Below are 27,810 nucleotides of genomic sequence, written 5' to 3'. Positions count from 1 at the left end.
CTTGACCGAAACTCCCCCAAATGACTACAGGGCAAACTGAGAGCCACCACCACTCCCAGCTCTGATTTCTTACGTGTGACAGTATGTTAATGTATGGGTGGGGGTCTGTGACTATACTGGGATACCCAAATGTCCAGGTGCCTCCCAAGATGCTTTCCCTATTGTAGTTTTCCGTATCTAGTTAATCAAAAAAATCTTGACAAGAAATCAAAACCAACAAAAACATTTTCACACATATGACAAAAGAACTACAACTGGCATGATGTCACTGGGTCCTCTGAAAGGCTGTCTCACTACAAAATAGCTGGAAGCTGAGCACAGCATATGACTTTAATTCACTGGTGGGCTCACAGGGAGTAAGTGAAACCTTTTAGGGCTCCCACTCTCGGTAAAACGTGACCCAAAACTGGATCATGGTCCTGTGAGCAAAAACAGATTGAAAAAGCTGATTGTCCCGGGCAAACATCTAAACCACTGTGGCAGGAGATGGAGTCTTGGAATTTGAATAAGGTGAGAAACACTGAAACTGAGACTCCCTACATTTAGCCAGAACCCTCAAAGAGGGCTGATGTGGGCCTGGTAGACAGCAAATGAAAAAGAAGGAAAGCAAAGGTCACCAAACACAGGAGACAAGCTACCATGAGTGAGAATCAGCAGAAAAAACGCATTCACGGTGTTAGAAAAATGTAAGTAATTTAATACTTGACAACAACCGTTTGCAGGTTAGAAGAGTGTGACCTGGTTAACGTGTTCTTAATTCCTTATATTGATTAAGAGGAGGTTAAGACATTGATTAACTTTCCACTTCGTTAAGTATCTATATGGTATAATTTCAAGGACACTCACACTACACAACTAGAGTTTATAACTTCAAACCAGTTCGAGGGAAAACATGGAATAAGAAAAACGAGCAAGTGAATAAACAAACAAAAACCCCTCAATCAACTTATAAATAAGAAGAATGTAGAAAAAAGAAAAAGTAGGGCAAATAGAGTCAAATGGTAGAAACAAATTCAAGTATATTAATAATTATAAATAAATCTGAATGGAATATATATTTACTCATCAATAGGCAGAGATTGTCAGATCAGACAAATCTAACACAACCATTTGCTTTTTAAAAGAGATAGTCCTAAACATTAAGAACAAGGATAGGTTGAAATTAATGGAATGGAAAACAACATGCCAGGCAAATACTAATGAAAGAAGGCTGGTATGAGTGCATCCGTACCAGGCAAAATAGATTCCTGAACAGAAGTCATTACAGGTCAGTAATTGCTTAGCGATGAAACTTTCAATTTACTAGAAAACACATTAATTCTGAACTTGAACATATGTAGTAAGCCTCAAAATATATAAAGCCAAAGCTCATAGAAACACGGGGAGAAACTGAGAAATCCACACGGCTGTGGGAGTTATCAACATACCTTTCCCAGTGACTGAGAGAAAGCAAAGGAAGCCATTGGAACAGCAGACTGGGGGTGAGGGAGCGCAGAGGAGGGAAAGGGCTGCAGATCTGTGGGCCTCATGGGCCTTTCAAAGAATTTTTTGGTGTTTCTTTTGAGTAGATGGAAGCCAGTGGGGAGTTTTGAACAGAGGGGTAAAATGAACTGAACTGCATATTAAAAGGATCACGATGGCCATTCTACTGAAAATACTCTCTCCTTGATACACTACTTCCCTTGGCTTTTAAGAAAACACAGTAGCTGGATCCCCTCCTACCTCGCTGATGGCTTTTTCTCATGCTGGTTTATTATTATTTTTTTTTTTTTGCTGGTTCATCTTCTACTCTCTGATCTGTTAATACTGGATTCCCTCAGGGCTCACTTCCTGATGCTTTCTCTGTCTACACGTGCTTCTTTAATTTCAGTCTCAGAGCTTTAAACATCCCTTTATATATTCAGAGTCATCCTCAATGACCCTAAATATTTATCCCCCCTCCTGCCTCTTAGCTCCTACTGCCCACCCCACACATCCACTTGGATGTGAAAAAGTCTCATGCTTACCTTGCCCCTGACTGACCTCCATCTTTCTTCCCAAACCTGTTTCATTGTCTCTCCATCTCAACTGATGGAAACTCCATTTTCCCAATTGCTTGGTTGAAAAATCACAGTGTCATTTATGACTCCCCTTCCTTCACAATCAATATCTAACGCTAAAAATTCTCTTTGCTCTGCCCTCAAAATATACTCAGAATCTGACCACTTCTCAACATCTCTACAGCTACGACCTTTGCTCAAGCCACTCTACCTGGATCACTGAAACTGGTTCTCTGGCTCCTACCCTCTCTCACCAATCCAGCCTTATCCTCACACAGCAGCCAGACTGATGCTGTTCAAAGAGTGCTACTGCCATTCCTCTGGTAAGAAAGTAGATGGAAAAAGATTATTAGGATACAGCACAGAAAATTAACAATGTCAAAAGTGCAATTAAGGAAAGTGAGAAGGTGCAAAGAAACAATACTGGGGACAAATGGAGGCTTAACTGTAGGCACAGAAAAGATTACAAGAAAATATATAGAAGAGCATTTTGAATAATTTTGTGACAATAATTTTGAAAATGTGGTCAAATGAACAAATTCTCAGAAAGTATGATTAGCATGATTGACCTGATTAAAATTTTGAAAGCCTGAATATTTCTAAAATCATTTTTAGAGGCTGGGGACACAAGAGTGAAAAACAAACAATAATTCCTTGGCCTTATGGAGGTGACATTACAGTGTAGGAAATCAAGCAATAAATAAGATAAATAATTAAATTAGCAGTTGAGGTGAAGATAAATGCTAAAGAGAAAAATTGAATAGGCAAGGGGAAAGGGAAGTTGTACTTTCAAAGGGGTGGTCAAGAGAGGATTGACTAAAAGCTGACCTTTCAATAAAGGTCCAAAGGAGATGAGGAAGAATGTATTGGGAATATCACTGGAGAATGTTTCAGGCCAAGGGACAAGAAAATTCCAGAATGATGGCAACGGCAAAGGCCTTCAGGTGGGAATGTGCTTGCATGTTTGAGATTATCTTTTCAATGAGGTTTCACTGACCTCCCTACTTAAAATTGCAACACCACCTAATACTCCCTGTCCTTTTACCTTCTAATATAAAATTTATTTATTTATTATGTTTATTATTTCTTAACTGCCTCCTCCTATGAGAAGGCAAGTTACATTAGGGTAGGGATTTTGTCTATTTTGCTTACGGGTGTATCACAAATGCCTGTAATGCCACTTTGCACATAGAAAGAGCTCAGTAAATATTTGTTGAAAGAGAAGGAAAGACCCTTTTAGGACCATTTGGTCCTGTCCAAAATGACCATAAAACATCTGGCTCATGCCAAAAGGTCCTTGATAATTGGTCATGTTTGGCCCTGTCCGAAATGTCCACGGAGATATTTGGTCTATAGCAAAAGGTTCTTGATATTGGCCCTGTCCAAAACCATTTGTCATGGACCAAATATGCTCATGGACATTTTGGACCAAATGTCGGCTAACTGGAAAGACTGGAAAGGCATAGCCAGAGGAATAGAAAGAAAATTCGGGAACCAAATGAAGAAAGTATTTCAAAGATCAATAACTATCTAAAATGCTTCTAATAAGTGAGGTAAAATGAGGACTGAGAATTGGCCATTGAGTGAGGAACAAAAAGAACCCTCCCGAACCTGACATGGATAGCAGGGCAAGGAAAAACGTGATTGGAAGGGGTTCTAGAAAGAATGGGAGAAGAGAACTATGAAGCCAAAATGAGATCTAAGACAATTCTTTCAAAGAGCTTCACTGTAAAAGGAAGGAAAAAAAAAAAAAAAAAAAGGACAGTAGCTGAAAAGGGAGGTAGGGTTAAGAAAGAGGCTTTTTAAAGATGAGAATAATAATGGTATATTTTATGTGGGTGGGAAAAATCCAGCAGAGAGAGAGAGAAAAAAAATAAAGAAGCAAAGAACTACGGGAGTTATCTTTTGGAAAAGAGCAGGGAGGATGGGATCCAGCGCACATGTGGAGGGGCTGGCCTTAGCTCGAAGCACAGATGGTTCATGCATAGTAACAGAAGAGGAGACGGAGTATCTGGGCACAAATGCTCGTAGGTGGGTTGATGTGGCCGTGGGAGCTTTGCGGAAATTCTTTTTTGATTGCTTCTATTTTCTCAGAGAAATAGGAAGCAGTGTCATCAGCTAAGAGTAAGGATGAGGGAGGAGGTGTGGAAGGTTTCATGAGACAAGGTATAAAATAGTTGTCCCAGAAAGGCAGAGGGAATAGAGTCCAAAAATGCCTTTGGAATGCCTGGGAGCATTAAGAACCCACTTGGGCTAGTCATCGTGACTGGGGGTGTGTTCTTCTCCAGCCACAGTCAACTGCCTGAGTGTGGGCAGGAGCTAGGCAGAGAATTGGCTGTAACCAGGGTGATGTTTAACCAGGAGTGTAGGACAAAGTGAGACCTGGTTGTCTGTTTATTTTCCACATACAGAGTAAACCCCCTTCATGACACAATAAATGAGGTACACAAATTCAACTGCACAAAATGCAGGGCTGCATCAATGAGACAACGAAAAACAGCATTTTGAGCTAGGTGCGTACTATCAAAACACGGAGGAAGCGTATTAGAACTTACGCTGAGCACAACAAAACATGCAATGAGCTAAACAGAGTCGCAAATGACTGAGACCAGCCAGGCCTAATCCCACCCCTTCCTAAGGCCACTGTTAACTCCCACCCTGACCCCACTCCTTTAGCACTAGGACACGACAACCCGGTTCTCGGTTTGCCTTCCTTTGAGAATGGAGGCAGGAATGAGGTGTGGAGCCTACAGCCAATCACGTTATTATGTAAATTCACACTGTCTTTTGCTTTATCTTTTCAAAGATAACAAATAGCAAGAGAAATAACAAAGGTAACTGCTGATAAAAAAACATCGCAGAGCTACTGGAAAATACCTCAGGTAATGAGTCTACTGGAATTGTCCTTAACAAGTACAGAAAAGGGAAGTGCAGATCAGAGAACTTCTAAGAAGGTGCAACATCTCTGAACCAGTATGAACGGATGCCTGGGAGGCCTGATTCAGTGCAAGTTCCAGACCATACTAGTGAAACGAGAATAGTTATCAGTTAGCCATTAATAAATAATAAACTGTAACCTGTCTTCACTGATCAGGCTTGCTTTAATAAAAGCTTGCATGTTCTCCAAGGGTCACACAGCCTAAACAATAAGATGTTGGCCAAGGTGAATTTAGGAGCTTGGAGTCAGCCGTGTCCAGTTTGAGCTCCAGCCGGTTAAGACTGGCTAGGTCGGGCTTCCCTGATGGCGCAGTGGTTGAGAGTCCGCCTGCCGATGCAGGGGACACGGGTTCGTGCCCCGGTCCGGGAAGATCCCACATGCCACGGAGGCGGCTGGGCCCGTGAGCCACAGCCGCTGAGCCTGCGCGTCCGGAGCCTGTGCTCCGCAATGGGAGAGGCCACAACAGTGAGAGGCCCGCGTACCGCAAAAACAAACAAACAAAAAAGACTGGATAGGTCCACCGACCCTCCATCTGCGCATGCGTCGAGTGGTGGCCTATTGACATCAGAGGGCCCAAAACTCCACCCTCTGGTCACACTAAGGCCACCATTTTCTGAACATACATCCCATGAGGAAGCCTGCAGCTCAGCTGCATCTGCACAGAACGAGTAGTATCACCACACCTTTTTCTTATCTCTCATCATCTTTCCCTGGGCTCCCCATGCCTCAGCCTTGCCTCATAAATAATGAGAGCCCCTTACCTTCAGGGAGGTGGGTCTGAGATCTGTTCTCCCATCTCCTCCCTGGACTGCCTTGTGAATAAACCCTTTCTCTGCTGCAGACCTCGGTGTCTCAGCCTTTGGCCTGCTGAGCAACAGGCAAACAAACCTGATTCGGTAACACACTAGGCCTGTTACGCTGGAAGGTTTTCCAGCCAGAATGTTTACCTTGTGTTGCTCACGTTTCCGTTGTATTGTGTTGGCCGTTTCCTCGTGAACCTGCTGAATGGTTATTTCCTCTCTCAGGGCCACCTCTGCTCTATATAACCAGGCCCCTATGGTGCCCAGAGGTGCAGGAAGAGACTTATCGAGTTGTATATGCCAATCAAACAGCTGAAATACAAAATTGGAAAGACAGTATCTTAACACAGAAGACAATTCCTAAAATTCCCCCAAATGATTTTAAAGCCTACAAAATGCTTGAAGTAAATAATTTGGGGTTAATTTAATAAATATCAAGTAAGAAAGTATCTGTGTTCTGAATCTGATGCTTTGAGAAGTTCAGAACACAGATATTTTCCTATTTGATATTTATTAAATTAACCCAAAATTAGTAACTTAAATGGGGAGAAAATGACACTTAGAAGCAAGTTTTGAGCAAACTTAAAATACATCTTAGACATGGAAGGATATTATTGGGAGATTAGGCAATTTTCTTCTTATAAGCAATAGCATAAAGTGCCCAGTGATTTTCAGACTGGCTTTTGCTGAAAGGGAATGGACTGGCTTTGCTGACACGCTCAAAGATGCAGCAATTATACATCTGCTGATGTGTATCCTTTAAAACCTTCCCTATGACGAAAACAGGTCCAGAAAAATCAGGGTCGTCTAGACATCTCTGGAGGAAAATGAGTATTCACGATTCTTACTATAATAATATAATTCTCTAACCATCTTGTCATTTCTTCCACTTCACCCAATTCTCAGGTACTGTTTCCTAACTTATTGCAATGAGAGGTGGGATGGGTTGGGGTGCCTGAGATCTAATCTATTCTTTGATGGAGTTTAATGGGAAAAGTTAGACTATGAAAATGAAGAAAATAGGGTGAGTCCGAGGCAAATATTCCCATGAGTGACAGAAGTTTCAGAGGTTTTGAAATCTTGGTCTTTAAGTCTGCAAGATATTAATATGAAAGTTACAGAGCAATTTTCCTTCAAGTTCATGACCAGATAAGAAGATAAGCTTCAACTAAAGAATATAAAAATAAATGTGAATATAGGAAGATGATTAACTGTTGATGAAATCTGATGATGGAATTTGGAGAAACTGTTGAGGCTCCATTCCTGGGGAGTCACCTCTTCTAAACAACGCAGGATTAAACTGTGCAAAATGAGAAGTAACCTAGGTGGTCTTTCAGGATTTCAGTGTGTCATCTGGTCAATGGCGATATCACACTTAGGGCAGGCAAAGCAGGAAAGAGTTGTTAAGCACTTCCGCTGACTGAAAGGAAAACTTGACAAGTGGACAAAGTCCATCCCACAGGTAAACCTTCCCACCTCAGACAGAGATAGGAGGACCTGATGTAACATCATTTTGAAGAAAGAGATGACAGAAAATATTTTTGACTAAATTATATGAGTCTAATGAAATGAATCGTTGGAGAACTTACCCTAGAGGACACTCTATCCCAGGATTGTTTTACCAACGCTTGGTCAAGTGACAATTTACCATCTCTGTGTAATGGTTGTATCAAGTGTTCAATCTGTTTCCTTTTCATTTCATATTGAACTCTGAAGTGCTTAAATGACTAAACGAGGAAAAACAGCAACAACATGGCAGTTAGTCAGAAAAGGCAAAAGCAAAGGAAACCACATTTCCTAAATAACAATCCTTTATGTTTGGATAACGTTCAGTATATGTTGTTGACAATAATAATGACAATGACAATAATAATGACAATAATAATGACAATGACAATGCTAAAAGCAGCTAGCATTCATCAAGCCCGGATGATGAGCCTGGCTCCATGCTAAGTGCTTTGTACATATTATCTTCTCTGGCTCCCCATTGCCCTACAGCCTAGACAAGCCCCGTTATTACTACCAAGCCCAGAGGTGACCTGGCAAAGACAAGTAGTAGAGTTAGGACTAAAGCCTAGGATTTCTCATTCCTAGTTAAATAACCTACAAGCCAGTCCCTGCTCATCAGGAAATAATAATCAACAGGAGTATAAATCTATATTAATAATCAAAATAGTTGCTTTCCTTTAAAGCACCAAACAATTTACAAATAGAAATTGCACATATCAAAATAGTACAGAATTAACAATATCTTAATTTGTGTTTAAGTAAGTCGGTATAAAGAGGTTTACTTTAGGGGACATCACTTAGGTAATAATCCTTTGCTTTAATTCTATGGTGTTAAAATATTAAGTATTATATCTTTCTTTTGTCACAGTATGGTTAACATAAATTTGTAATATGTAGACTTAACTGTAAGTCTAATACTAACCTCAGAAAGTAGTGATTTTAATGAAAGTCCTACATTTTATGTTCAATTAACACATCCTAAAATATGTCTCAAAGTCCAAATATGAATTGAAAATGCCACTCAATGTGCAATTATATTAAAGAACATGAGAACAGCCCTGCAGAATCTAACAGATAACATCTGAAAGAATTTCTTAAGTCACTGAGTAAACAAACATGTAAATTCACATAACAAACACTTGGGGGAGTTGGTGAATAAATATTTTCCCACAAATTTTACCTTCCATTCCCTCTAACTTAATGTAATTTTAAAATACCAAAACATAAAATCAGTCTTCAATTTTGTTCTACAGAATTCTATATATGGAAAAACGGGAAAATACACTATTAATTGATAAGTAGAAACAGAAGATTTTGATTACATAATAAACACACAAATGAAAGAAAACATTCCCTCTGCTGTCTAACCCTATTTTAAGAGATTTGTGATCATCTTTGGCCTGAAAGGAATGTTTCTGATTTATACTTTTCTAATCCTTAGTTTTCATCTTAATAACATCTGTATAACCGGGAACTTTATAACTTGGAATTTATTTTTTGATAATTTATGCTAAGACTAAAACTCGCTAATGGACTAAATAAGTACATTCACTCTGTTCTTGCATTATAGTCTCAATTTACTGATTTAATCATTTTAACCAGAAAATTATCTTTCTGGGGGAAAAAATTACATTGTGTTCCACAGCAAAAAGTACAAACATATAATCACACATGGAATTTACTGCATTGCCAAGTCCATCAAATATACTGATGGCATCATCAATCTGAATTCAGGCACGCTTTACAGAGAGGATTATATAAAATCACACACTAACTCTAACAGCTAAATCTTTTATCATCTGCCACTTCGCATCTCTTATATCACGCACACCTTTTTTTGTAGGAAAAATGATCAAAACATAATGTAGATTAGAATATACTATAGTTTTGCCACTAAAATGCAATGATATTTTAAGTAGGAGAAAATGTCAATGCTACACAGAGTTAAGTCACAATTTAATGGAAAAAACTCTGGAAGTGGAAATTGGAAGCTGAAATACAATTAATGATAGTGTAATGAGACTGGAAGAAAGAAGAACCTCCGCAGCAATAATAACACTGGCTGCAGTGTGAATGCAATAGTGTTGAAGGAGGCAGGTGGCAGGAGAAACTGATCTCATTAATGGGCCCACTCCAAATAGTCATGTTGCAATTTTTTATTTGATTCAGTTTATTCTACAGTAATTTTCAACTTGGCACTGAAGTCATTTTTTGGCGGAATTTTTTATTAGGTAACATCTGTAAGATCATGAGTTGTACAAAAACAGCGATTAAATGTGTGTGTTTTGGGTCACCTGCAAGACTCTGAGTTCTCGGAAAGTCATGAAGCCTCAGAACTCTATATAGTGCACATACGTACAATTTAAAACTACCAACTCCATCTCTGGGTGTACCCCCAAAGGAAATGAAAACAGAATATCGAAGAGATATATGCACTCCACATTTATTGCAGCACTATCACAATAGCCAAGATATGGAAACAACCCATTAATGGATGAAGGGGTAAAGATGATGTGCTGTATATATACACAGCCATGAAGAAGAAGAACCTCCTGCCATTTGTGACAACGTGGATAAAACTTGAGGACATTACACTAAATGAGATAAAGCAGACAGAGAAATAGAAACACTGCATAATATCACTTATACATGGAATCTAAAAAAGTCAAACTCATAAAAACAGCAAAATGCTGGTTATCAGGGGACTGGGGGTAGAGGGGAATAGGATGGATATTTAAGTATACAAACTTCAAGCGAGTAGTAAGTAAGTCCTAGATGTCAAATCCACGGTACAGTGAATATAGACAACAATACTGTATTATAATCATCAAACTTGCTAAGACAGTAGAACTTAAGCATCTCAACCACTAAAAAGAAATGATAATTATGTAACATGATAGAGGTGCTAATTATTGCTACAATGGCAATCACATCACAATATATAAATGTATTAAATTTTAAAAACTACCTATTTATATAGAAATACAATTATTAAATTATATGTAAACAAAATAATGTATATTATTTCTTTAAAGACATTTCTCATTAATATCATTTGAAAGATTAAACATAGATTAAATGATAAATAGGAATGTTATTCATGAAAGGCTTTTAAAAAAACTGAAATCCGTTTTCCTTACATTACCTGATATTTATCCTGCAAATTTGATTCTGTCATCTGTGCCCTTGTCAAATCTCTTTCAAATTGTTCTATCCAAGCTTTCGTTTCCTTCAAAATTAGCCTGTCTTCTCTCTAGAAACCAGCAGACATTACAATTGCATTAGTATCTGTGCATTTACTTAATTGCTGATTAATACTTGACTGATCCTAGAATATACTGAATATTTAATAAGTTCCAAATGTCTCTGAAAAATTTTCTTTCTCCCTGCCCTCACCTCTTTGGGAGAATAAGAAACAAAAATTAATTCTAAAAAAAAAATCTTAATTATTGTGCTGAATACTGAAATTACCTACCTCCATTGTTCTTCTCAAGAAACATTTATTTAATTAAGAAAATGTGCTGGGGCTTCCCTGGTGGTGCAGTGGTTGAGAGTCCGCCTGCCGATGCAGGGGACACGGGTTCGTGCCCCGGAGCCTGTGCTCCGCAACGGGAGAGGCCACAACAGTGAGAGGCCCACGTACCGCAAAAAAAAAAAAAAAAAAGTGCTTAAGAAGAAATATGTAAGTTCAAAAACACTCACAAAAAGCAATGGCTGGAATGGTAGTGGAAACAGGCCTGTGGCTGCTTCTTAACCCAAGGCCATTGGTAACACAGAGGACTGTTCTGGATCAGATTAATTTTGACTGAATTTGAGGAGCTACAGTCACAGTAATACTGGATTACTAGTGTATATTATTTTTATTTTTATTTTTTTTTGCGGTACGCGAGCCTCTCACTGCTGCGGCCTCTCCTGTTGCGGAGCACAGGCTCCGGATTCGCAGGCTTAGCGGCCATGGCTCACGGGCCCAGCCACTCCGCGGCATGTAGGATCCTCCCGGACCGGGGCACGAACCCGTGTCCCCTGCATCGGCAGGCAGACTCTCAACCACTGCGCCACCAGGGAAGCCCCACAAATATTTTTTTGAGCACTCAACATGTGCCATGAACTTTACTAAACCATACAACTCAACATTGCACAGAAGAGATGTGATGAAACTCAGGATTACAAACTAATTGAACACTTACCTTTTTCAATTATTTCCTGCTTAATATTTTAAAGTACAAAAATAAATCTTTAACTTTATTTTAATTTTCCAGGTCGCATATAAAGAAATTGTAGTTATTTTAATTTTTCCTTTTATTAGTGCTATTATTATTAAAAAGAAATTAATGTCATCTTAGAATTAAAGATTAGTGAGGAAGTCCATGGGAGTGGCTTAGACTGTAACTAACATTTAATAACACATATGTCATTTGTTCTACTAGAAAGGAAAAGGATATAACAGAATTAAGGTGTTAAAATAAATGTGTACATAAAGACAAATACATGCAAAAGAATGGCTAACAAGCTACAGAATGCAGAATGCTTGAAAGAGGTCACTAATTCAAGATTACTTAAATCTTACCTTAAGAATTTGGATAGAATTTGCAAAAGATGGGAAACCTGGAAGTATTTCCTAACAATATGAAAAGATAATATATAGAAAAGTAATACGAATCATGGAAAAAATTATATAGGAAACAAGAAAAATGGTGAGGCATTTGTCTATAAATAAATAGACAATAATTTTAAGGGTATAATTATTTTAAGATGTTTTAACAACTTTTGAAAGTATCAAAATGTTTGAATCAAACAAGGCAGTGTAGTATTGTAGCATTTGATGTTTTTGTTTTAATTTGTAATAGTCATATGTGGCTATATATATATATATTATACATATGTCTTGAAGTAGTAAACATTTTGAAAGGAGAACAATGTAAAGAAAAGGTATATGGATTCATATTTTTCTCTATAAATACTGTCATAATACGCATCTCTGTATTCCTATACAATTAAGACTGTGCTGTGCTTCTGAAAGCAGTCAGTAAAATTTGTTTCAGTGGGGGAAGGAATGAGTGAATAAATAACTGAAAGTTTACTAGATGAGAGAGATAAGCCAACATGCCTATTTTATTTATTTACAATTGTGTGCTAATTATCCAAGGACTACCTTTAGGGAAAAAGTTCCTTTATCAGTTTTAATGGATGAAGTAAGAAAGGCATAGCAATGTCTATTTCCAATAAGAAAATTCGATTTAACATAGTATCTATGTAATATCTAATTTAAATAAATTCATAAAAAGGATATGAAAATCAAATACACCAAAAAATGAAAGCCTGGTAGACATGTTGATGCCTATATATATATATATATATATATATATATATATATATATATTTGTGTGTGTGTGTGTGTGTATGGTACGTGGGCCTCTCACTGCTGCGGCCTCTACGTTGCGGAGCACAGGCTCCGGACGCGCAGGCTCAGCGGCCATGGCTCATAGGCCCAGCTGCTCCGCGGCATGTGGGATCTTCCCGGACCAGGGCACGAACCCGCGTCGCCTGCATAGGCAGGCAGACTCTCAACCACTGCACCACCAGGGAAGCCCGATGCCAATATTTTTAAAAAATGAATTAAAAGAACCATTTAATAAAACCTGAATAGACAAATAATGAGGATTTCTACGTGATGACACCAACCCTAATATGTAGTGTATAAAATCTTAAAGGTTCATTAGACAGAATTAGATGGCCATTTAGCTGCATTAAACAAACATAAGCCCTATATCATAAAAATTTTTTTAAATCCTTTTTATTGTGCTCAAAATATTCATTTTTAGATGCTCATACCCTACTTTACAAATGCCTCATTAAAAAAGGGTAAAGCTTATTTTTTAAAAGGAAAATCAGAATTTATCTTCTCGAGAATGAGATTAGTTTCTTAATAATAAAGTTCTTTAGTACAGTATATTAACAAGTTTAAAGCAGGAGTGTGCTTCAAATCTCTGAGGATTTTTGCATTAAATCCTTGCTCATGAGCATTAACGTAAGTATCTCATTTTATTTCTCAGACATTACCAGCCACCGTGTTTACTCATCTGGAGAGATGATTAATGTCAGAGAAATTAAGAGTACAAGTTTAGAAATCAGCTCAGAAGTAAATCCAACTGGGTAACATAAGAACTTGAGATATGACAATCAGGTGGAAAGCTGATATTCTCTGTGCCGTATGAGGTAAGTCTAATACACCTCCTTACCGAGTTTCTTATTCATAGAGCACTGTCCATGCCCAATTATATTCTCAAAACCCAGAAAACCCCAAATGAATCCCAAGCACACAACTCAGTCCACACTGGAATTTGCACAGTCTTCTGCTTTCAGTGGTGCTCCTTAGGAACACTATTTTTCTAACTATAGAATAAGTCACTCTGGTGATCAACATTTGTGCCTGAAGCCTGGCAAAGAAGAACAACAACAAAAGGTTTCTTGAAACCATAGTTTTGTTTTGTTTTTTTGAAACCATAGTTTTTAAAATAACTAACATAGTTCTATCAAATGCCACCTTAACTTCATCTAAGCGACCTAGGAAACACCAGTTACCGCTGTTTTGCTTAATTCTTTTACGAAGATTTCTATTAGTGCAAAACCTTTTCCTACTTGAAAACTTTGGTGTATGTTCCCCTGACCTTTTCCTTCCTTACATCCATTTCTAAGACACACAGTACACTTTGTTTTTTGTTTTTCTTGTTTCTCTTCATTATAATCTCAAACCTCTCTGAAAATTCTAGTAGAGACCTCAACAGTAAAGACAGAGAGATTGTTTTTAACATGTCTTGAAAATTCCATTTATAATTCTTCCCTAATGTCATTCTGCCTAATAATTAATTTTAAATTCAGTAGTGAATCCTCGTCCCTCTAAAAAAAAAAAAAAAAAAAAAAAAACCCACAAAAACCCAAAACCAAAACAACAAAACAAAATCAAAACTAAACAATACTACAGTACTTTTAAAAAATAGGAGAATAATATCCATTGTTGTTCAAAACAGAAGGTAGGCATTCTGCTGGCTGGACTGTAAAATGGGAGATCTTTCTACAGGAGGATTTGAAAAAATCATTTCAGAAGCAGTAAATATCTGTATGCCCTTTAGTCTAGGAATTTCTCTTCTAAGAAAGAACTGTAAAACAATGCTTATTACAAAATTGTTCATAGAAGTATTTTTTTATAATAGCAAAAAATCAGAAATTTTCAACAATTAATATTGGGTAAATAAATTACTGTACGTCTATATGATGTTCTAGAAAGAATGGCATGAGAAGGGTTTTTTGTATGATGTTAACAGAAAACAGAAAATTATAAAATTGTATGTATACTGCAATTCTATCAATATTTTTGTTAAAATATTTTATGTGTCTACACACATGGAACTCACACCAAAGTGTTACTTTTTTTAGAACAGATTCTCTGCAGAAGGTCAAGTACAGGTAATTTTCTTTTTCTTTTTTTCCCAACTTTTGTTTTTGTCTATTTATGACAACAAACATATATCATTTGAGCAATATGAAAAATGTAAATGTTATTTAAACTACTGAGAGGCTGAGAATCTAAACACAGTGAATAATTAGAACTTTCATAAGTTTGCCTCACTTACATATGTTTGCAATGAGTAGCAACTTATAAATCTAAAAGTCAAAATTAGATTTTATCAGACTGAACAGAAGAAGGGAACTCAGGATCTAAATGCATAAATAATATGATGGATATAAAATTAATTCAATCGTCAAATTGCTACAATAAAATTTCCCGACACTGCTATCTTTACTTTATTCTACTCTACTATTTTATTTCATTTCATTTTATTTGCCATGCCGTGCTGTTTGGGATATCTTGGTCCCCCGACCAGAGATTGAACCTGTGCCCTCGGCAATGAAAGTGTGGAGTCCTAACCCCTGCACCACCAGGGAATTCCCTATCTTTCCTAGATTTTAATCCCTCACTATTATATGTTCAGTATTTATTATTAATAATTCTTTCTCTGCTATATCCAACATACAAATCAGAGAAATCTTTCCCTCTAATCTCCTCCCCAGTTGGTGATATCAGTCTTTACTCAGTTGCTCTCATATTAAAATGCATTCCAGTTTAATTTTTTGAAAACAGCATATTAAAAATCCAAGTCACTACCATCGAGTGTATTATCAGCACTCAAACAAAAACAAACACTTACATCATTCTCTTGCCCATCAGTGCCTGTACTGTGAACGTCGGGATAATGTTTCAGAAACTGGGCTACGTAGGTCATAATAGACTTCTCATCTGGTTTATCCACATCAACATCTGGAAAAACCAAACCCAAATGTGAATAAATTAAATAGCATTAAAAAGATTTTAATAATACAAACTTTGAAATCTAGAGAATATACCAAAAGACACTGTCCTAAATGCAAAAGAAAAATAGAGTACTATTTAGAGATGGTGACAGGAAAAACCAGTTTAGTCTGGATAATCCATGGGGGAAATTTTACGACTCAGAAAGATGACATATTTTAACCAAGAGCTTTTAGGAAAGTAGTACATGTTTCATTTAAATAATCTCTACACTCATCAGAAATATGAGATATATATAGTTGTTCCTACATTCTGTCTAGTTACTAAAATACAAATGATATGTACATTTCAGAGTTGGGGTAGATGAGTAGTAAAACATACTAACAGATGTGGCACTGAATGACAAGTGACTACGTAGTCTACATACTACATATGGCCAAATATCAATTTATTTTAGAAAAGAGAGAGATGCCTTATGTCCAAGTCCTTATGCAGCTTCTCCATTGTGGAGCCTTCCATCTAAGTCACTGTACTTTGAACAATCAAGTACTCTTTGAGTGAAACAGAGCCTGAAAAGATCTCAATCACTGTCATTTTAAAGTATATAGATGTTTACCTAATTAAATCAGTAAAAATCAAGCAAAGATATTTATATGAATTTAGTAATTATAGAATCTGGGTAAGACTGGATACATAAAAAGTGTTGAATGTTTTCAACAAGTCTTAAATATCCCTTTTAAAGGCAATGGAATAAGGGGTTACATTTGGAGATTAGAAATACAATATCTGCACCAATAGAGAAAAAAAACCAGAACAAACAAAAACCATGAAAATCAAAATATAAAACTGCCCTAATATTTTGTATTGTTTCTTGTGATTTGAAATATAATTTCTAGCGACCATCAATGTAGGATTTAAGAAGTGGTACAACTCTTAAAAGACTTAAAGATAATGTATTCTGGAATTCACGAGATGACTCAGAGGTGATTTTAGAAATGATAAGATCACTGATGTGGAGAATGCATGTGAAGAATAAAACTTTCATGAAGAGTGAAAGTGGAAACATTTAATACATGACTTAATATAGTATATGTTTTTAAATACACATGCGACTAAATCATAAAACAATTGTTATAATAGATACTGGTCTATTTAATCTGTATTCCTAAGAGTTTATATGTTCAAGTTGGCTAAAAACTTTTTTGAAGTGGAAGTTCTCATTAGGAAAATAATCACTTTATATGTGGGATAGCCTTGCATGTGGGCAAACTCAATTTCTGATGATCAAAGAAAATATTAAGATCCTCTGGTCTGGTGGATATGAAAGAACCATTCATATCCTCCTCCTATCCTACTCTAGGAAGAAATTTCAGCTCTGATGCATTCTCTGAAGTGAGGGCTGTGATATTTGTGTGTCTTTCCCCTTGAGCTGAGTAGTGTCCTGGATACTACTGGCTTTGTGTGTGTGTGGTGTGTGTGTGTGAAGACACAAGGTGGAAAGTCCTTGGCTCCCCTAGTGAGACTGGAGGGGGGGCGGGCACCACAGGTCCCTAAAATGTCAAGGGATCTCCATGCTGGCCGTCATCTCAGAGGAAGCCAAGCAGGTAGACACTGTTTTAGAGCTAGAAATGTTCATTCTGAAATCTCATCTTTAAAAATAACTTGCGGGACTTCCCTGGTGGTCCAGTGGTAAAGAATCCACCTTCCAATGAAGGGGACGCAGGTTTGATCCCCGGTCGGGGAACTAAGATCCCACATGCTGCAGGGCAACTAAGCCTGCGCCGCAGCTACTGAGCTCGCACGCTCTGAAGCCCTCGCGCCACAACTAGAGAGAAGCCCACGTGCCACAGTGAAGACCCGATGCAGCCAAAAAAAACAGATAAAATAAATAAAATAAAATATTTTAAAAAAACTTGCTTTCGCTGTATTTACATTTTTGCATTCATTAATGGAAATTTCCATAATTACCAAGCCAAATAAGGCATTATCTGGGACTTTTGGAAAATTCACTTTGACCTTTTTATTTCAATTTAACAAACAACTAGAAGTTTATTAAAGGCATCAAAATTGCCTTTTGAAGGCTTGACAGAGTTAACTCCATTTCCAGAAAGTCTTAAAATTCACAGCCTCACCAAGAAGTTGCCAAGAAATTCTAGTGAAAGATATTAGGTCAATCACTTGGGTAGTTTTCCTGACTGACACCTAAATACTGGGTAGTTATCAACATTTCTAAGTTTCTAATGACTAACATTTTAAAGATACGCTCTGAGATTACTAACAATTTTTTACTCTTCCGGATTCTCCTCCTCGCAGTACACTCACTTGTAAAACTTTCATTCCATCCTGAGGTACACTGAGTAAGTACAGTTCCCCTGGCTGGTACCACCCATGTCAAGGGCTGTTAGGAGCAACACAGCTGTATTTTGCTCCCGTGTATAGTGGCAAATATTTTTCCAAAAGAAAACTGGTGCAGGAAGATACTATTCCTTCCCACTTTTCAAAGTTTTCTGACCTCTCGGAAGGCATCTGTAATATCTGGGTTTAAGACATACAACCCTACTGAGTTGAGGGATACAAGAGCCAGCAGTCGCTCAACGTGCCTTCGGGATCTAGGAGTCTCGGGATTCCCAGCTCCGTTTCAGCAATAGTGAAAGCCTCCTCCAGGTTTTCCCGGTTAGATCTTCCTTTCACCTTCTCCAAGTCCACTAGTTCCGGTTGAATAGCATGGATGACTGAATGAAAGGCCACTCCACTTCTCCAACTCCGCCCGAAGTCTTTTACTTCTATTCCGCTCTGCCTTTAAAGAAAATAATGATAATGTCACTTTCTAAGCAGGTAATGCACACTTCCTCAAAGACTCAATCCAATCCTCCTCGGCAGTGGATGATGGGCAGTTAGCTATACCGGTATACTGGTTTTGAGAAAAAATAAGCAAAGCAAAATTTTTAATGGGTACCAAGATAAGGTGTAGAAATTCTGGTTCCATACTTAAAGAGTTTTCTATATTAGAGTTTTCAGTAATTGAAAGACTCAATGGAAAGCACATTTTTAAAGGAAACCAATAGAGAGAAAAAACACCTGACAAAATAAAAAAAGGGAACATTTTAAAAACACCGAAACTGGTAACAATTCACCATTGTGTATTTTTTTGAAGAAGTCTCTAACACATTTCTAATGAGAATGACAAGCAGCCTGTGTTGTACATGCACAGATGATAACAGACAGATATAATGTGGCTGAATTATATCAAATGCTGTAGAATGAACAAAATGCAAATGGTTGTGATGATGTCTCTAAACTAGTCACGAAAAACCCTATACTCCACATAAGTACAGACAAGATAAATTTACCCTACCATCAAACTGTTTGAGCAAATTGTTTTTTAAGCTCTTTTTATAGAATTGCCTTGAGGGCAATGTGCTGGTGGCAAATCTTTGCTCTTTCGTGGATTTACTTCAAAGCCAGATATGATCACTAAGAAGTGATGCAAGTTTGTAGCAATATTTTGGTGTTGAAAAAACAAGCGAGGCAAGCTCACAATGAATAATTTTTCTCTACATGTAACTTATCAACCATAAAGACAGTTTCAAAAAGAGTTGCAAAGATGTCTTTGAGCAACATTTTTTGCTTAAGTCTAGAGCCTTTAAAAGTGATCAATAAATTAGGTAACATTCAGTAGATAAATATTCTGGTAGTTTCTTTTTAGAAATTTAGTCTCATTACTAAATAGTTGTTTCTAAATAAAGCAGAAATAATATCACTGAATTCTTCTTTTCTACTATATTCTCAAAATTTCCACAAACTGTAAGAGACAATATATCTTACTGATAACGTGATTAATATAAAAAGTTGGTAAATGTCCTTACATTTTCTCTCTGCAAACTTTAAGCTTCACTTTAAATCATGTTCTACCAATGTATACTGAGTTTCCATAAAATATATTGTGCTAAAAATAACATCCTTGGACCTAATCACTGGCTTCTTAAATAAATATTTTAAAAACAATTTTGTAAGATTGCAGCAACATCTCTTAGTTCTTTTAGAGTTTCTGTCTCTGGTGGTAGAGATTTAATTTTTTCAGACAATGCCTGACACACTGGCAAATGTCCAGCCAGGTTAAACAGTATGTTCTTATTATCTATTCATTTGTACATTTGCCGCTGGCTTCATCTTATTTTTCTTCCTATATTTTCCATTTGCCAACAGTTCCCCATTTCAAAACGTTTTTGTATGCACAGTCTCTTTATGCCACCTCACATTATTTTTTTAATTTTATTTTACATTTTTTTATTTTTATTTTTTTGAATTTTTTATTTTTTTTATACAGCAGGTTCTTATTAGTTATCTATTTTATACATATTAGTGTATTTATATCAAATTACATTTTAACAAATTGAGTTCTGGTTCAAGATGGCGGAGTAGAAGGACGTGCTCTCACTCCCTCTTGCGAGAACACCGGAATCACAACTAACTGCTGAACAATCATTGACAGGAAGACACTGGAACTCACCAAAAAAGATACCCCACATCCAAAGACAAAGGAGAAGTCACAATGAGACGGTAGGAGGGGCACAATCACAATAAAATCAAATCCCATAACTGCTGGGTGGGTGACTCACAAACTGGAGAACACTTATACCACAGAAGTCCACCACTGGAGTGAAGGTTCTGAGCCCCACGTCAGGTTTCCCAAGCTGGGGGTCCTGCAATGGGAGGAGGAATTCCTAGAGAATCAGACTTTGAAGGCTAGCGGGATTTCACTGCAGGACTTCTACAAGACTACGGGAAACAGAGACTCCACTCTTGGAGGGCACACACAAAGTAGTGTGCATATCAGCACCCTGGGGGAAGGAGCAGTGACACCATAGGAGACTAAACCAGACCTACCTGCTAGTGTTGCAGGGTCTCCTGCAGAGGTGGGGGGTGGCTCTATCTCACTGTGAAGACAAGGACACTGGCAGCAGAAATTCTGGGAAGTACTCCTTGGCTTGATCCCTCCCAGAGTCCACCATTAGCCCCACCAAAGAGCCCAGGGAGACTCCAGTGTTGGGTTGCCTCAGGTCAAACAACCAACAGGGAGGAAACCCAGCCTCACCCATCATCAGACAAGCAGATTAAAGTTTTACTGAGCTCTGCCCACCAGAGCAATAGCCAGCTCTACCCACCACCAGTCCCTCCCATCAGGAAACTTGCACAGGTTTCTTAGATAGCCTCACCCACCAGAGGGCACACAGCAGAAGCAAGAAGAACTACAGTCCTGCAGCCTGTGGAACTAAAACCACATTCACAGAAAGATAGACAAGATGAAAAGGCAGAGGGCTATGTACCAGATGAAGCAACAAGATAAAACTTCAGAAAAACAACTAAATGAAGTGGAGATAGGCAACCTTCCAGAAATAGAATTCAGAATAATGATGGTGAAGATGACCCAGGACCTCAGAAAAAGAATGGAGGCAAAGATCAAGAGGATGCAAGAAATGTTTAACAAAGACCTAGAAGAAGAATTAAAGAACAAAAAACAGAGATGAACAATACAATAACTGAGAGGAAAAATACACTAGAAGGAATCAATAGCAGAATAACTGAGGCTGAAGAACGGATAAGTGACCTGGAAGACAGAATGGTGGAATTCACTGCTGTAGAACAGAATAGAGAAAAAAGAATGAAAAGAAATGAAGACAGCCTAACAGACCTCTGGGACAACATGAAATGCACCCCTATATTCACATTACAGGGGTCCTAGAAGGAGAAGAGAGAGAGAAAGGACCAGAGAAAATATCTGAAGAGATAAGAGTCAAAAACTTCCCTAACATGGGAAAGGAAATAGCCACCCAACTCCAGGAAGTGCAGAGAGTCTCATACAGGAGAAACCCAAGGAGAAACACGCCAAGACACATAGTAATCAAATCGGCAAAAATTAAAGACAAAGAAAAATTATTGAAATCAGCAAGGGAAAAACAACAAATAACATACAAGGGAACTCCCATAAGGTTTAACAGCTGATTTCTCAGCAGAAATTCTACAAACCAGAAGGGAGTGCCATGATATACTTAAAGTAATGAGAGGGAAGAACCTACAAACAAGATTACTCTACCCAGCAAGGATCTCATTCAGATTCTGTGGAGAAATCAAAAGCTTTCCTGACAAGCAAAAGCTAAGAGAATTCAGCACCACCAAACCAGCTCTACAACAATGCTAAAAGAACTTCTCTAAGTGGGAAACACAACAGAAGAAAAGGACCCACAAAACCAAACCCAAAACAATTAACAAAATGGTAATAGGAACATACATATCAATAATTACCTTAAATTTGAATGGATTAAATGCTCCAACCAAAAGACACAGGCTTGCTAAATGGATACAAAAACAAGACCCATATATATGCTGTCTACAAGAGACCCACTTCAGACCTAGGGACACATACAGTCTGAAAGTGAGGGGATGGAAAAAGATACTCCATGCAAATGGAAATCAAAAGAAAGCTGGAGTAGCCATACTCATGTCAGATAAAATAGACTTTAAAATAAAGAATGTTATAAGACACAAGGAAGGACACTACATAATGATCAAGATATCAATCCAAGAAGAAGATGTAACATTTATAAATATATATGCACCCAACATAGGAGCACCTCAATACATAAGGCAACTGCTAAAAGCTATAAAAGAGGAAATCGACAGTAACACAATAACAGTGGGGGATTTTAACACCTCACTTACAACAATGGACAGATCATCCAAACAGAAAATTAATAAGGAAACACAAGCTTTAAATGACATAATAGACCAGATAGATTTAATTGATATTTATAGGAAATTCCATCCAAAAACAGCAGATTACGCTTTATTCTCAAGTGCACATGGAACATTCTCCAGGATAGATAACATCTTGGGTCACAAATCAAGGCCTCAGTAAATTTAAGAAAACTGAAATCGTATCAAGCATCTTTTCCAACCACAACGCTATAAGATTAGAAATCACTTACAGGGAAAAAAACGTAACAAACACGAACACACGGACGCTAAACAATACATTACTAAACAACCCAGAGATCACTGAAGAAATCAAAGGGAATTCAAAACATACCTAGAGAAAAATGACAATAAAAACACAACGATCAGGGCTTCCCTGGTGGCGCAGTGGTTGAGAGTCCGCCTGCCGATGCAGGGGACACGGGTTCGTGCCCCGGTCCGGGAGGATCCCACATGCCGCGGAGCGGCTGGGCCCGTGAGCCATGGCCGTTGAGCCTGCGCGTCCGGAGCCTGTGCTCCGCAGCGGGAGAGGCCGCAGCAGTGAGAGGCCCGTGTACCGCCAAAAAAAAAAAAAAAAACAACGATCCAAAACCTATGGGATGCAGCAAAAGCAGTTCTAAGAGGGAAGTTCATAACTATACAAGCCTACTTCAAGAAACAAGAAAAATCTCAAATAAACAATCTAAACTTACACCTAAAGGAACTAGAGAGAGAAGAACAAACAAAACCTAAAGTTAGCAGAAGGAAAGAAATCATAAAGATCAGAGCAGAAGTAAATGAAATAGAAACAAAGAAAACAATAGCAAAGATCAATAAAACTAAAAGCTGGTTCTTGGAGAAGATAAACAAAATTGATAAACCATTAGCCAGATTCATCAAGAAAAAGAGGGAGAGGACTCAAATCAATAAAATTAGAAATGAAAAAGGAGAAGTTACAACAGACACCGCAGAAATACAAAGCATCCTAAGAGACTACTACAAGCAACTCTATACCAATAAAATGGACAACCTGTAAGAAATGGACAAATTTTTAGAGAGGTATAACCTTCCAAGACTGAACCAGGAAGAAATAGAAAATATGAACAGACCAATCACAAGTAATGAAATTTAAACTGTGATTAAAAATCTTCCAACAAACAGAAGTCCAGGACCAGATGGCTTCACAGGTGAATTCTATCAAACATTTAAAGAAGAGCTAACACCCATCCTTCTCAAACTCTTCCAAAACATTGCAGAGGAAGGAACACTCCCAAACTCATTCTACGAGGCCACCATCACCCTGATACAAAAACCAGACAAAGATATACTACAAAAAAAAAATTACAGACCAATATCACTGATGAATATACGTGCAAAAATCCTCAACAAAATACTAGCAAACAGAATCCAACAACATATTAAAGGGATCATACACCATGATCAAGTGTGTTTATCAATATACGCAAATCAATCAATGTGATACACCATATTAAATAATTGAAGAGTAAAAACCATACGATCATCTCAATAGATGCAGAGAAAGCTTTTGACAAAATTCAATACCCATTTATGATAAAAACTCTCAGAAAGAGGGCATAGAGGGAACCTACCTCAACATAATAAAGGCCATATATGACAAAGCCACAGCAAACATCATTCTCAATAGTGAAAAACTGAAAGCATTTCCTCTAAGATCAGGAACAAGGCAAGGATGTCCACTCTCACCACTATTATTCAACATAGTATTTGAAGTCCTAGCCACGGCAATCAGAGAAGAAAAAGAAATAAAAGGAATACAAATTGGAAAAGAAGTAAAACTGTCATTGTTTGCAGACGACATGATACTATACATAGAGAATCTTAAAGAGGCCACCAGAAAACTATTAGAGCTAATCGATGAATTTGGTAAAGTTGCAGGATACAAAATTAATGCACAGAAATCTCTTGCATTCCTATACACTAGCAATGAAAGGTCAGAAAGAGAAATTAAGTAAACAATCCCATTTAGCATTGCAACAAAATGAATAAAATACCTAGGAATAAACCTACCTATGGAGACAAAAGACCTTTATGCAGAAAACTATAAGACACTGATTAAAGAAATTAAAGATGATACCAACAGATGGAGAGATATGCCATGTTCTTGGATTGGAAGAATCAATATTGTGAAAATGACTATACTACCCAAAGCAATCTACAGATTCAATGCAATGTCTATCAAATTACCAATGGCATTTTTTACATAACTAGAACAAAAAATCTTAAAATTTGTATGGAGACACAAAAGACCCCAAATAGCCAAAGCAGTCTTAAGAACAAAAAATGGAGCTGGAGGAATCAGACTCCCTGACTTCAGACTATACTACAAAGCTACAGTAAGCAAGACAATATGGTACTGGCACAGAAACAGAAATATAGATCAATGGAACAAGATAGAAAGCCCAGAGATAAACCCATGCACCTATGGTCAACTAATCTATGACAAAGGAGGCAAGAACATACAATGGAGAAAAGACAGTCTCTTCAATAAGTGGTGCTGGGAAAACTGGACAGCTACATGTAAAAGAATGAAATTGGAACACTCCCTAACACCATAAACAAAAAGAAACTCAAAATGGATTAGAGACCTATATGTAAGACCAGACACTATAAAACCCTCAGAGGAAAACATAGGAAGAACACTCTTTGACATAAACCACAGCAAGGTCTTTTTTGATCCACCTCCTAGAGTAATGGAAATAAAAACAAAAATAAACAAATTGGAACTAATGAAACTTAAAAGCTTTTGCACAGCAAAGGAAACCATAAACAAGACGAAAAGACAACCCACAGAATGGGAGAAAATATTTGCAAACGAATCAACAGACAAAGGATTAATCTCCAAAATAAACAAACAGCTCATGCAGCTCAATATTAAAAAAACAAAGAACCCAATCCAAAAATGGGCAGAAGACCTAAATAGACTTTTCTCCAAAGAAGACATACAGATGGCCAAGAGGCACATGAAAAGTTGCTCAACATCACTAATTATTAGGGAACTGCAAATCAAAACTACAATGAGGTATCACCTCACACCAGTTAGAATGGGCATCATCAGAAAATCTACAAACAACAAATGCTGGAGAGGGTGTGGAGAAAAGGGAACCTTCTTGCACTGTTGGTGGGAATGTAAATTGTTACAGCCACTATGGAGAACAGTATGGAGGTTCCTTAAAAAACTAAAAATAGAATTACCATATGATCCAGCAATCCCACTACTGGGCATATACCCAGAGAAAACCATAACTCAAAAAGAGTCATGTATCACAATGTTTATTGCAGCACTATTTACAATAGCCAGGTCACGGAAGCAACCTAAATGTCCATCGACAGACTAATGGATAAAGAAGATGTGGTACATATATACATTGGAATATTACTCAGGCATAAAAAGGAATGAAATTGGGTCATTTGTAGAGATGTGGGTGGATCTAGAGACTGTCATACAGAGTGAAGTAAGTCAGAAACAGAAAAACAAATATCGTATATTAATGCATATATGTGGAACCTAGAAAAATGGTACAGATCAACCGGTTTGCAGGGCAGAAATAGAGACACAGATGTAGAAAACCAACGTATGGACAGCAAGGGGGGAAAGCGGCCAGGGGTGGGGGTGGTGATGTGATGAATTGGGAGATTAGGATTGACATGTATACACTGATGTGTGTAAAATGGATGACTAATAAGAACCTGCTGTATAAAAAAAAAAAAAGAAAACTAAAAAAAAAATTAAGGTGGGTGTAAATAAGTGAACAGCTGATAAATATTTATCATGTATTATTTTCTGATTTTCTTGAATTTTATTGTATATATAAAATGTTTTCCTAAATATTCACCATGTTGGAACAATTAAAAATGGTTTGTTACATGGTCTTCCTCCTTATTTGTTGAATACACACACACACAGACGCACGCACATACACTTATAATGTTTTGTATTAGATCAAACTAGTAGGTGATATTCCTAAAAAGCTTTAGTCCAAGCCTCTGAACTGTAGATACAAAATCAAAGAAAATGTAGATACCTCACTTAAAGAAGTGATACAAACTGAAAGAAACTTAGATACATCACTTAAAGAAGTACATCCAGTTTATAGGCTAATACATATTTGCTTCAAGTTATTTTGAATGGGTCTGTATACACATGTCTTCATTTGTTTGGTTATCTTACTGATTTTTGTCCTAAAATACAATTGTTCTTAGACATTTGAAAAGAAGGTATGCAAATGTCAGACATGCTTTCATTTCTGACAGTATAGATAGTAGATGAAATTGGTAAAAAAAAAAAAAAGAAGGGGGGATTAACTATCTTGTGTTACTGAAACAGTTTTTTGATTTACTTATCAAGTATTTTGAAATTTTATATGAAAACTCAATACACTCCGACAATTTGGTGCTCACTGGATGTTTTGTCCTTTCTCGCCATCTTCAGTCTTGTGAGATGGATAAACCTTCACACTACGGAGTCTCACAAATTATAATTTTACAGACATGTCATATACTGAACTAGGTAGAGATTCTAAAGTTATTTTATCCATGTCAGGTAAGAAATTGCTTGAAAAATAAATACCAGCATAGTGTAAAATAGCTTTTAGAAAAATTATCGACAATGTGGTAGCATGACAGAATCATGTGTTCATTCCAGACTATTCATGGCAGAAAGCGGTCATCTCCCTAAATCGCTACAATTTATGCAGCTGTTAAATAAATGGATCTCATTGAGGTGTTGATAGGTGGAGAATCCTTGGGTCCACAAATCTGGACATTTATACAGGTAAGGAAAACACAACTTCCACCAATGTTACAAACATACAAGTTGCAGGAATGACGATTATTATTAGACCCCTGCACATCATGTGTGAAACAAAACTTATGCAGGAAAACTCCAACATCATTGAATTTGATTTTATTTCAAGCTATATAATATTAAATGAAAATTTATTTACTTTGTTTAATTAAATGCTGTGTGGAGCAAGAGACAACAGAATGTCACATTGACATTATTACAAATTTTTATCGTGATAGCATCATGATATATGTTGTAGCATGTGGTCACCAGTCCTCTCCTACCCAACATGTTTCTTCTCCCTGCTTGGTTAAGCTGCAAAAGAGATTAGTAATACCCACTGTAGATGGAATGCAAAGAGCATGCCAGCAATGTGGGAAGGGCTTTTAATTTCATCCCTACTAGAGTCCCAAGAGTCACAAAGCTTTGCTTTCAGAAATATTTTTAATTGCAACTTGAATCATAAAAATATACCCCAAATTAGAAAACCATCAACACACTTTACAAGTTAAATGAAACTATATGTTAGTAACACTAATTACATCTTCTCTATGTTTATTTTTTTCTCTCCTTATTTTTGCTCTTCAAACTCTTTAAAAATAGAACTTCCTGTGTTTAGTGCCTCAGTGTTTTATAATGATAAGTACTTGTTTACAACT

The 27,810-nt window shown here is 37.2% G+C and overlaps 1 protein-coding gene across 1 annotated transcript in view; it reads right to left on the bottom strand.

Annotated features, from left to right (window-relative positions):
- Positions 1-27,810, bottom strand: part of SYNE1 (spectrin repeat containing nuclear envelope protein 1) — a 464,259-nt gene that overhangs the window by 318,208 nt on the left and 118,241 nt on the right. Inside the window, exons 9-14 of the mRNA XM_049695244.1 lie at positions 18,195-18,391; positions 15,494-15,603; positions 11,854-11,904; positions 10,432-10,539; positions 7,367-7,504; positions 5,925-6,089 (exon numbers count right to left, since the gene is read on the bottom strand). Of these exons, the coding sequence (XP_049551201.1) occupies positions 5,925-6,089; positions 7,367-7,504; positions 10,432-10,539; positions 11,854-11,904; positions 15,494-15,603; positions 18,195-18,391 (769 nt within the window). The remainder of the gene's footprint in view (positions 1-5,924; positions 6,090-7,366; positions 7,505-10,431; positions 10,540-11,853; positions 11,905-15,493; positions 15,604-18,194; positions 18,392-27,810) is intronic.

The sequence above is a fragment of the Orcinus orca genome, chromosome 12 (assembly GCF_937001465.1).
Source record: "Orcinus orca chromosome 12, mOrcOrc1.1, whole genome shotgun sequence".
Classification (NCBI taxonomy): Eukaryota; Metazoa; Chordata; class Mammalia; order Artiodactyla; family Delphinidae; genus Orcinus; species Orcinus orca.
The sequence above is the reverse complement of the archived record's forward strand: the minus strand, read 5'-3'. Positions and strand labels throughout refer to the sequence as shown.